Genomic DNA, 12,516 nt, shown 5'->3' on the forward strand with positions numbered 1-12,516 from the left:
GTAGTTGAAGCGTGCCTCAATATCACAGATGTTAGGGGTCGAAGGAAAGAGTTGGGTGTTTATTTACTTTCATGTTCAGACTTGTTCCAAATCCGGAAAAAAATCGAATAATTTCATCCTATTCAACGGCAATTGAATTCAACTGTACGGATCCAAAACAATGGATGGATCTATGATGGTGTAACATTGGTGGTTGTTTCCACCATTGATGGTCAACCTGTAGCACATCTAAGCCTATCAGAGATATTGTTACATTATTCATGATTCAAACTTAGGCTAGACGTGCATGATTGGCTTGGTCAAAGGACGTGGAAGCCATATTCATCCAATTCTAGGACTAGATCATTTCTCCAAAAGCAAAGCTCTGGAGAGCATAGTCCATCAAGTCCAACCCATAAGATTAAACAGAAGTTTATTTCCCATAACCTGTGATATTTATGTTCTCAAGAAAAGCCTCCAGGTTACTACTGAACATGTACATAGAGTCCACCATAACAACCTCCATAATCTTACTACCCCCTCTCCTGGCTCTAGAGCTAGGTATAAAAAGATTTTTGGAAAGATCTCTGTGCTGCCCATTCAGGTATTTATACATCATAAGAGGTCTCCCCTTAGATATCTTTTTTCTAAGACTTTTTGGATGTTAAAATTGAACTAGAAGATTCTTCTCTCCCTATTAGTGGCTGGGTCTGTCTTACCCTGACTCTACTACTCGGTCTCTACTCCATGATTCTGTATTCCATTTCTTTTTAATCTCGACTTTACCTGACTGTGATCTGCAGCTGCCTGCCCTAACCTCTGGCTTATATCTCTTATACTCTGCTTGACTGCTGCCTGCCCTAACCTCTGGCTTATATCTCTTATACTCTGCTTGACTGCTGCCTGCCCTGACCCATGCCTGTCTCTTACTACATTCACTGCCTGACCGCCATGCTTCACAATGATATCCTTTAACCCATCTAGGACAGTTGCCAGCAGAAGGAGGACTTCTCAGAAAGTTAGAGGCCTAGTAGTCCTGTCACTGATAACTGAAGAGTGAAAACCAACATTTGGATAATGTCAAGATATAATTTGCCATTATGGGACAAATAGGAGTCCGCAGTACTAGTGATGACTGGACCTGAACCCAGTTTTCAGCCAGAAGTTTGGGTTCGAGTTCGGAGTCTGGGGTTACCTGTGCCGGGTATTTACTTTGGTATCACTGCCCCTTCCCCCACCCAATGATGTCACATGAAGCGGCAACCCTTGACAAAATGGTGGCTCTTTTAGCGGCTTTTAAAAGCGGAACAGTCGCGATCGGGGCCAGTAAGCATCGCAGGTCTTCCTGTTAGGGGTGATCATTGGGGTTCGGCTCTATAAATGGCAACTTTAAGACTTGGTTTACATATTATAATGTTTTTTATCCCAAACTAAAGACAGATGCAATAACAGTTGTACATTGTCCAACCTCCATGGGGGCAAATTTTCTATATTTGTTTTTTGCTACCATTAGTTCTTATCTATTAACCTCTAGAAAGACTACACTTCTTGGTTCAACAATAGACGTAGATACTCTGCAAATATAGAATGATAAACCTAAGAAACCTTGCTGACCTTATAAATTAATTCTCAAGACATAACCTGCAAAACCTTACACTGCCGTATATATATTTCAAGAGGAGTGACAATAAATCACATACCGTCAAGGTCGTTCTCTGGCGTTTCTGTTGTATACCAGTCAGATGACGGACCGGTCCCATTCACTGTCATTGCAGAGACCTGAAAGCTGTACTGGCTTCCCTTCTCAAAGCCTGTAATACAAAGATACACACAATGCGCTCAATGAAAGGTCAGGCTGGAACAAAATCAAAAGATTAAATAGAAATATAATGGACTTTCAATGACCGTACACAGCATAATGTATGTTCTGTTTCCTGCAGTGCCCCCGCAGGTGAACCTAAGCAATACACATAGATAAAATTCTAAGTGTAGAGATTGTCATTTTTCTATACAGGGGATAGTTTTAGTTGAAAACCTACAATTTAAAGAAGTGGTAGAAATTCTCTTAAAGGGGCTTCTGTGCTTTGAGGAAGGTGCCTACTTGATATTGTTGACCTATACATTGGATAGGTCATAAATATCCAATTAATAGTGGTAGGACATTTGGAACCTCCACCAATTAGCTGAACTTGGTAACCGCATCAGTCATTATGTATAAATTAGAGCTGTTATTCTTGCTCCGTTCTGCCACTGGGGGGGCAACCAGAATTGCCATTCGTTGGGGTCCATGTTTGGGACACCACACATTAAATATTGCCTATGCTGATGGAGTCAGACAGTACATTCCTCCACGTAATATCCGATCCTCACATGACCTTCTGCTATCGTCTACTACTACCCTCCCTTTTTTACAACCATCTCCACAACTTCATCAGTGGTGGCGAACCTATGGCACGGGTGCCAGAGGTGGCACTCAGAGCCTTTTCCATGGGCACTCAGACCATCACCTCAGGACAGAGTTCACCAAACACTGAACCCTGCAGTCCCAGGCAAATTAAGGAATGCTGCTCTCACCGGTATTCGACACTTCGTTGGCTGTTTGAAACTGTGGGAAAAGTGAGAAGGTTTTGACAGAACTGCATTATCTTTGGAGGTCATCATGCTGGACCTGACCATTCTTCCTTTACAGAGAGACCCTGGAGAGAAGCTACAATGATAATCTGAATTTGTCCTCCTTCTTTGAACTGGTGGCCTCAGGCGGCTGATACAATTGAAAGATATGAAAGAACACGTAGCAGTAAGTTACTGCTTACATTTTCATGTTGGCACTTCAAGGTAAATAAGTGGATTTCGGTTGTAGTTTGGGCACTCTGTCTCTAAAAGGTTCGCCATCACTGTCCTAGAACAATCTACCAAACACATCAAATTATCCCCCCCCACCTTCCAAACCTTCAAACATAACCTGAAAACTGTATAATAGACAATAACCCCACATACAAGCTTCTTCACCAAGTAAGTAGGTCACCATTACCAAACCCAACGGCTCGACACCTCCACCAATCTAATATTGATGACCTATCCTTTTAATCCATTTGATGGAAGCCACCATTTTTGAATTGTGGCGGGTAACCAAACTATCCAGAGGAGACCTTTCAAAACATGGGGAGAACAAAGCGGACTGGCCAACCAACTCCATGTAGATGTTACCCATGGTTGGCACGCTATAGCTAGTCCATTCAGTGACTATAATTAGTCCCAACATCTTCTCCGCTGTGAAGATGCCCCACCTCTTTATCTATCTACCCGGAGATACAAATCTAGATTGATTCCCAAAGCTTCAAGCACTCAAAAACTCAATGATGACATCAAGAGTACCGATGCAGTAACACACATCTCCAGTGGCAACATTTGGGCTTTTGCCTATGAGATTTTCTGTATCGGAGCCCCTCTTGTCTGGCAAGTTTTACGTTTTTTGCAGAACATCCAAAGAGAAATAATTCCCATTGAGACGATCCACTTTATAGTTGAGTTGCACGATCCTTCCCTGTAAGACTAATGCATTTAAAGCTGTAAGTGCAACTTAAATTACCCTGTTATGGCAGATGTCTCATTATTCAGGAAAAAAAATATATACTCACTAAGACAAGAAATACGCGGAACATTTAAAGGAGACACTTAAACAATCAAGCCGTGTCACTTTTTAATAAAAAACACAAAAAGTTATATTTTACAGCTTTTTCGCATTGAAATGTTCAGCCACGTTCTATCACCGGAGAAGATCGACCATCGGTGCTTCACACTTACATAAAGTAATGGAAGGATCCTGAAACGTGGTGTTATTATAAATGACGACGGCCATTAAAATGTAGGATTTTTAAATATTTAATGCCTCAAGCAAGGACAGTCAAAGTGACCCAAACTCCAGAATATTGAGAATATTTTCTCCTGAAACTTTTTGCTTTGGACAATCCATACAGGGTTGAATCCAGCGATCTGTAAGGAACACCTATGAGTAGGTGTTTAGTTTCCCTGCAGTGCCCCTATAGGTGAATTGAAGTATTACATAGAGTCCATACCAGGGATTGGATTGTCTGTGTAATAGAGAACAGGTCCTCCGGGGGAGCAAATATTCTTTATAACCACTCTCCACTTTTGCCCAAGACATGAGGAACCTAAACAGCGGACACCCTCTATTAACTCATTAATACTGTGTATCGCAGGGTAGAACTGGACCACCAGAGTATCCTCCATAAGGCACAAAATGTAACACAGAGATGTTGCCAAGAAGTCCAACTGGAGTTGAAAGCTACAAGGGTCTTTTTCCTAGGAGACGATAGATGACGGGTCCTCATAATACATCATTGTTTTATCGGATCATCCAGAGGATCCCCATATTTGTAACAGAGAGATCAGAGAGTCAATCATCTGGTCCAGAATGTCATCTTATCATTACTCTACTGTCCTATTGTTTCATATGTTTGGAGGTGACCAATTTAGAAGACTTGCTCAACCTAGTTTTAGAGTATTACAACAAAATGGTGGATCTTCCTCTAGAAACTGTCTACTGTACACATAGAAGATTGGGGATCCTATAGCAAACGTTTAAGGTCTCCCTTTAATATGTCTTCGTTTTGCCCCACAAGAGAAACAGCATCCAAGCTTTTCTACAAGTAAGTCTAAGGGAACTATTTTTAGGGCACTAGGTAGCTATTTAGGGTACAATTACTCTTATGTACCTACATGGAGTACCTACTCAGGCGATACTTACTGATTTTCTTTTTAAATGACTTTTCCAGGAATAAGTTTAGGTTATTACTCGTTGATTGGTTGGAGGCTGTCATCCGTGCCCACACCCGAGAGCTGTTTTGTGCCACATTTTAGGTGGCAGCGAAGACTCCCAGCCAGAACCTAGAGCTTCTGGCTCCATGATCTCTGTCTATGTGGTGCCAAGCAGCTGCTGAGGGCAAAGCTTGGTGTTGGCCATCCACCGTTCAGCTATGGATTGTCTGTACTGAGGATCGTGTTCTTTCTAAGAACTGCGCAACTTTGACGATTCATCTTGGCAAATGTGCAGTCATAAAGAAAACTAATGAAGAACATGTCGGAAGCCACCATAGATATCTCATCTGTGCGGATCTATGGTGGCTTGTAGTCACCTGTTTGTGGCATAAGATCATGTCCTTAGGTATGACTGAACTAGTCTAAGGGTTTCCAATCTTCTCCATATTTCCTTTCCTGTTTCCTAATCAGAAGGATACTGCATATTGAGAAGGTTGGATTCTATATCTTCTGCACTTGAGTTGGAAGGTCAGCTGCTTGGTACGGTGAGAAGAGTCCTTGTTCTATCGATGTATCCGGCTTTCCAATTACCTCAGTCTTCCCTTTCATTTAAAGACCTCACTGATACATCTCTTTTTGACAGACAGATCGCCCCTGACATTGAATTCCAATAATAGAGGCGTAATATGAAGATCAATCCTGATAAACATCTGGCAAGAGACTGCGGGTGCTCTGCGCCACGGGAAGATCAGGCTAATTTCAGCTCAGTTCATCTCAGCTTCTAAATTAAAAAATAACTTGTTGAGGGGAAATTAAAGAGGTTTTGATATTCTAGAGGAAAACCTACTAATGGAAGACTTTAGTGTAGACTCTATTAAAGGGGTTGTCCTCACTGCGGAAAGGATTTGAGAGATGACTCGGTATAAATCTAGAATTTTTAGACACCATCTCGAAGATCATTGGAACCTCATTGGTTTGTATCAATTTAATTTGGACTTAAGATGAATATTTTGTAAAATTTGATGAAGCTTCTTCCATGAATCAAACCTTGGATGATTCGCTCATCTCAGGGTGACCTGTCCTTAGAATACGTTATTTAATAAGATTCATTGGGGTCCAACAATGGAACCCCCAGCGACTAACTGGCAGTCTCTGGAACCAAAACTGTAGAGCCTAAACAACTAGAAAGAGTTGGCTCCAACCATTGTGTTGTGGCCAATCTAGGGTACTGCAGCTAAGCACACATTTACATTAGGTCCTATGTTGGTTGATACCTTGTGTGATACTGGAGATTCTATGGGTGCTCAACCGTTATGGTGGACATTGCTATACTGTCCAGTCTAAGCTATCTATTTTGCTGCATTTAGGGGTTGGTACTAATTGTGGACTTCATATGGGACATATGGGACAAGTTTCAAGGGTACTCCACATTCCTGACCTCTTGACCTTTACAGGCTAGAAACATCCTGTAGCCTGTTTTGGGCTGAGTTGCAATACCATATTGCCGGATTGGCGGCCGAACAGCTAATCCAACTAGCCATGACTGTGATTGGCCAGAGAGTGTCCCATAGTCCCAATCCGCCAATATGTCATATGTGGCTGAACCTGAACTCTGATCCAAACGATTGGGTCAGTTCATCTCTAGTACATAATACAAAATAATGTATGTGCATGTTGCTTTCACATGCAAAATTACCCAAATCTGGATGACCCCCATCCTTTACATTCTAAAATTTCAATGAATTTTACTAGCAATGCAGCAATTCCGATACAATGGTGAATGATATGTTTTCATATATTGTTACAATGTTGCAATTTTATTAGGACTACTTCCAGTACATTATACTTACTCTATATACAATATATGACTTATTAAACTCAGGCTTAAATGTAAGGATTATAACCTGCAATCACTCACCTGTGAACAAGTACCAAAGATTATTGGGTTCTATAGTCTCCAGCTCTCCCCGCCGTGTGGTCTTTCTATAACGGATTTTGTAGCCGGTAATAAATCCATTCTGTGTCCCGGAGGGGGGCGGCAACCAGCTCACCTTAATACTCTGAAGAACAATAAAAGAGAGATGCAATTGAAACCTGTGCTCTGCAAAGATTTTTGCTTAGATCTATATATTCCAGTGCTGCATTAACAATTCTACATGCTTCAGAGCTGAAATCTTCCAGAATACTCTAGATAGCTCTCTGTATAGATTGTGTAATGAGGATCTAGATTTTGTGAGGTTTAGTCTTCAAACCAGATACTATACAGTAATGTAATCTTGGAAAACAAACTGCCTGTTATAAATAGTAATCAGCAGAATAGTGAGTGCAGCTCTGGAGTATAATACAGGATGTAACTCAGGATCAGTACAGGATAAGTAATGTCATGTATGTACACAGTGACTGCACCAGCAGCAGAATAGTGAGTGCAGCTCTGGAGCATAATACAGGATGTAACTCAGGATGAGTACAGTATAAGTATTGTCATGTATGTACACAGTGACTGCACCAGCAGCAGAATAGTGAGTGCAGCTCTGGAGTATAATACAGGATGTAACTCAGGATCAGTACAGGATAAGTAATGTCATGTTTGTACACAGTGACTGCACCAGCAGCAGAATAGTGAGTGCAGCTCTGGGGTATAATACAGGATGTAACTCAGGATCAGTACAGGATAAGTAATGTCATGTATGTACACAGTGACTGCACTAGCAGCAGAATAATGAGTGCAGCTCTGGAGTATAATACAGGATGTAACTCAGGATCAGTACAGGATAAGTAATGTCACGTATGTACACAGTGACTGCACCAGCAGCAGAATAGTGAGCGCAGCTCTGGGGTATAGTACAGGATGTAACTCAGGATCAGTAGAGGATAAGTAATGTCACGTATGTACACAGTGACTGCACCAGCAGCAGAATAGCTCGTGCTGACTCATTTTGCTGTGAACTGCTGTGGGTGTGGTTGTGTGCTGCTGAGCTCCTGCACCACCTGGAGCAATCTCCATCCACCCAGGCCTGCTCTCTCCTCCCCAGGGAGGGAGTGGGTTTTCTGGGATGAATCAAGCAGGAAAGTCCCAGGCTCCTGTCTCCCGGACCAGGCCGGCGGGGGGCAGGAGAAACAAGTTACCGGCCAAAGCAGAAGGGGTGAGAAGATCTGCCCGGAGCCAAGGACGCAGCGATGTGACCTCGGCTGCCACCCCCAAGACCCAGGGAAGCCGCAAGGTCTCCGGTTCACAGAAGATCAAGGCAAGTAACATCAGCCTGAGTGCTCCTCCTGGAAAGCTGAGTGACTGTGCGGGAAAGCTGGGTGGTTCAGCTGAAAAGCTGGGTGCTCACGGAGGTGTGCAAAAAGCATGGGGTGATCTTAAGGCCCGGGAGTCTGCTTCCATCTATGGCTCCCGGATTGCTGAGCACCTCCGTGAGTACGAGGAAGCTGGCAAGGCGATGAATAGGCTCCAGGAGGAGATAAGGGAGACCTTGGCCCTAGCGGGGGTGGCCACTAAGAAGAAAAAGTCTGATCTTCTTACTACCATAGACAGACTAAAAGCCGAGGTCACCGCTCTGCAGGAAAAGCGTCATCTTATCCGTGAGCACAGCGGTCCGTTTCGTGAAAAACTTGAAAACGACGCCAGGTTTGATGACATGCGCCAGGAGCAGCTGAGAAAGCTGAAGGGGCTTCAGATCCAGGCGGATGATGGCGATGATGAGGAGGATGAGGAAGACCTGCCGTGTCCGTCTGGTGGCCTGCGCCAACACCAGCAGGCCTCGCACGACAGGCTGCCTGCAGAGCAAGCGCCATTACCATCAGGCTGCGGCTCTGCCAACCTGGAGGAGGAAAGTGATGACAGCGGCCAGGGGGGGGCGCTAATGGCTCAAATACGTCAGCTCGAGTCCCCAGTTCACCTCCAAAACTTCTCCTTCGGCGATGATATGCCAGGTGACGACCTAAAGAGAAAGAAGAGAGCCAAGAAGATCAAGGCGTCTCAGGAGGTGAATCTGGTGTTTCGTCCCCTCCCTGTTCCCTCCGGGCGGGCAGCAGTGCCAGCCTGTCGTGTAGGCCCCGTTGCCCAGCCCAGCACGAATCCTGCAGTGGACTCGGTGCCAGGGTGCGGGGAGAGTGCAAAGCCACGTTCCATCATGGCGCAGAGCACCAGCCTTGTTTGTAGTAGCAAGGATGGTGCAGGGAAGGCATCGGCTGAAAGGCCGGACAGTGAGGGCGATCCAGCAGGTCCTGGTACTGTGCGCTGCCCCCCAGTGGGAGGGGGGGTGGCCCTGTGCCAGGGGCAGTGGCGGTGGCTCCTGTGGCCCCTAGCGCTGTGGCTGTTGCTTGCTCCGGTAAGCAGCGGCAGTGTGATGGGGCTGCTGGGGCTTGTAGTGCGGCGCCTCCCAAGCGTCCTGTGCAACCTGCAGGAAAGGGTGCAGGAAAAATATTATTTTGCATTGGATCATCTGACCCAGGAGATGGTAACAAGAGACTGTCCGGACTTCATAAAGAAAAGAGACCTCATGCATCTAGCGAGCAGCGGTGCTCAAACATTAAAACAGCTGGTCAACAAGGGGTTAATGCCAATGAGGCAGAGGGCACAAGTAAGATCGGGGTTGGAGCTGCCTCTTCTCAGGCTGTATCAGCTATGGAGGTGGCTCTACCCCCAGTGTCCAGTGACGCCGAGGCAACCCCAGGTCCTCCTGGCCCAGCTGGTGTGAGTGATGCAAGGAAGCGAGGCAGTATTGTACATAGTGTGGTGAATGTTGGGGTGGTGAATGGTGCTGAGGGGGGTGATCCTGGTGTGCGTGCTGGACCATCTGCACCCCCAGTGGTGGCCGCTCCCATAAGGAGCTATGCGAGTGTCACCGCTGGGGCAAGTGGGGTTAACTCCTTGTCTCCTGGCTCTGGGAATAGCGTTTTGCAAAGGCGTCTTCTGGAGGCTCTCAGGAGAGGGGAAAAGTCAATCAATGTAGAGGGGAGAGATGTTGATCTGTCCTTCTGGACAGACAGGCATGGCCTGGCAGCCTTCCAAGAGAAAAGGGGGGGAGAGACTGTATGGTCTTTACCCACAACTGGGCCCGGTGCTTCCCGTAGGAATGTGGTTCGTCTTCGCTGGAGGGGCAGTGACGCATGCCCACCCAGGTCAAGGGTGGTGGAGCTCCTCCTGAAGATGAACTTCAGGGCTAGTGACATCTTTGCCCTGATACATCCTTATGGTACTCCGGAGTTCGATGTCAGCTTTGTTCGGCCGGAGGGCTTAGAGCTCTTCTGGTCGAATTATGAGCTGGCAAAGAACGAGCCCGCATGGCGAGACTTTGCTGTGCAAGCAGTGTCTCGCCAAAACACAGTCAAGAAGGTGACCGTTTTGACCCGTAACGAGTCACTTTCTTGCATGGACATCATGACGTGGCTAAGTCGTTATGGCGAAGTAGTTCAGGTACCTCAGAAAAACCGCGATGAATTTGGCATTTGGTCTGGAGCCTGGACCTTCATGATGAAGTTGAAGTGTTCAGGCGGCACGGTCGCCCACATTCCTTCTTCAGCCTTTCTTGGGCGGGACAGAATCCTGATTTTCTACCAGGGGCAGCCGAAGGTCTGTCACAGGTGCGGTGACCCCACACACTTTAGCGCCAGCTGCCAAGTGCAGAAGTGCGCTTTGTGTGGTGGGCTAGGTCATCTCGCTGCATCCTGTAAGGACATTAGGTGTAACCTGTGTGGTGAGCTCGGTCACCCTTTCAGCCGTTGTCCTCGCTCCTTTGCCAATGCGGTTGTGACCACAGTGAAGGAGAGCCATGAGGTTGCTTCTGCTGGGGAAGGTACCAGCAGAGGTGGAGGAGCTGAGGGGCCTGTGAAGAAAAGTAAGAATAAGTCACCTTCTCAGTTGAGGCGGCTTGAAGCCAGACAAAAAGGGAGAGAACTGGGGAAACCTCAGGTTGCTGGGGTGACCCTTGGTCCTTCCTCAGAGGCTGGTCATGCTACTGAGGCCCTGAGGGATGATGAGTTGGATGAGGAGGTCAGGAGGATGGAGCGCGAGAAAGGTGCCATGTCCTCCACGTCCTCCCATTATGAGAGTATGGATGAGGATAACAGGATTTGGCTAGAAAATAAGCGCAAGCAGAAAAAGAAAAAACGCGGTGTATCTAAGGTACCTAAGGAAGGGAAAATTTCCTCCCCTCTGGTTGAGCTTTCCAACCGGTTCCTCACCCTCGATGAGATCGCCTCCTCGGAAGGAGAGGCTGAGGGTGGGGTTCTGGAGGTGGCGGCGGAGCAGCCTGCAGGGGGCGCCGAGTCTCTATCCTCTGGGGATGCTGGGTCCTCAGAGTGGGAGACTGACTCAGAGTCAGGAGACAAGGACGAAGGAGAGGGTGGTCCGGGTGGGTCCTTGGGGGCCAGTAATAACATGGACACCTCAATTTCGTTAAAAAGAAGTTGCCCCAATTCTGAAGGGAAAAGGCAAAAGGGTTCATCTTCAGAGGACAGTAGAGGGAAGGGAGGTAGTAAGAAAAAAGCCGTCTAACTCAATCACTCATGATGGCGGCACCCACTCCGTTGACGCTGGCGTCCATTAATGTCGCCAGCATTAAGTCTGATGCGGCTAGATTTGCGGCCTTTGATTTTCTCGGCCGCGTTGAAGCCGACATTTTATTTTTGCAGGAGACCAGGCTGCCAGATTTGGCGGCCGTGTTTAAAGCTAAGAGGGAATGGAGACATGGGCCTTCCTATTGGTCTCTTGCGGCCGAGCCGTATAGCGGAGTGGCGGTCCTTTTTACCGCACCGGTAGAATGCCGACGAATTATTGAGTTAGAAATGGGGAGGTGCCTGATCCTGGATGTCCTCATGAAGGGACAAGAACTTCGCCTAATTAACATCTATGGTCCCCAGTCCAAGTGGGACAGGAAGTGTCTCTTTATGAGGATCAAGCCCTACCTTTTTACAAGTCGGCAGGTGGTCTTTGGAGGGGACTTCAATGCTGTCACGTGGTCCCAGGATAGGGGAGGTTCCAGAGACAAGCTGACTTATGATAGCGTCGCTCTTAATAGCATAGCTAGTGAGGCTCGCCTGGTGGATGTCCACATCCGGCACACCCCAGGCCACGCGGGGTTCACCTATTATAGGGGTAGCTGCAGGTCTAGAATAGACAGGTTTTATTTAAAGGAGGAAGCCATCTCTTCAGCAGTGTCCGTTGTTGAGGTGGAGTTCTCCGATCACTGTTTAATTTTGTTTTCTCTGAATGTTACAGAGACCCCCCGGATGGGAAGAGGCTACTGGAAGCTCAATTCGTCTCTCCTGGAAGAAGCAGAGATAAGACAATCCTTTGAGGACTTTCTTCAGAGCCAGGTACCATTGCTGGGCCTTTGTAGCAGTAAGTCAGAGTGGTGGGAGATGCTCAAGAAAAGGGTGGCGAGATTCTTCCGCCAGCTCTCGAGCCTCAGGAGCCTGGACAGGTACCGCCTGTATCAGGGCCTGAGGAGGAAACTCGAGCATCTCGTCTCGACTGGAGGTAGTCGTGAGGACATCTCCAGAGTGAAATCCTTGCTGAAGAGGTGTCAGTACGATAGACACGCATCTTTGGTTTTTGAGAGGGATTACGGGAAATACCGCTCGCCCGACCCTTACAGAAACTGCAAGATGTCAGTGAATGGTAAAGTTGTCACAGGACTGGTTGACAGTACGGGATCCCTGAAAAGGTCCAGATCAGGGATCCTGGAGGTCGTCAGATCCTTCTACTCACACCTCTTGGGCAGGAAGGATCTAGATCGGGATGTGATGTCG

The 12,516-nt window shown here is 46.7% G+C and overlaps 1 protein-coding gene across 7 annotated transcripts in view; it reads right to left on the bottom strand.

Annotated features, from left to right (window-relative positions):
* Positions 1–12,516, bottom strand: part of DCC (DCC netrin 1 receptor) — a 583,792-nt gene that overhangs the window by 93,619 nt on the left and 477,657 nt on the right. For all 7 annotated transcript variants that reach the window (XM_072134166.1, XM_072134174.1, XM_072134157.1 and 4 more), the window contains exons 13-14: positions 6,677–6,818; positions 1,680–1,790 (exon numbers count right to left, since the gene is read on the bottom strand). In XM_072134166.1, coding sequence (XP_071990267.1) covers positions 1,680–1,790; positions 6,677–6,818 — 253 coding nt within the window. The remainder of the gene's footprint in view (positions 1–1,679; positions 1,791–6,676; positions 6,819–12,516) is intronic.

The sequence above is a fragment of the Engystomops pustulosus genome, chromosome 1, assembly GCF_040894005.1.
Source record: "Engystomops pustulosus chromosome 1, aEngPut4.maternal, whole genome shotgun sequence".
Classification (NCBI taxonomy): domain Eukaryota; kingdom Metazoa; phylum Chordata; class Amphibia; order Anura; family Leptodactylidae; genus Engystomops; species Engystomops pustulosus.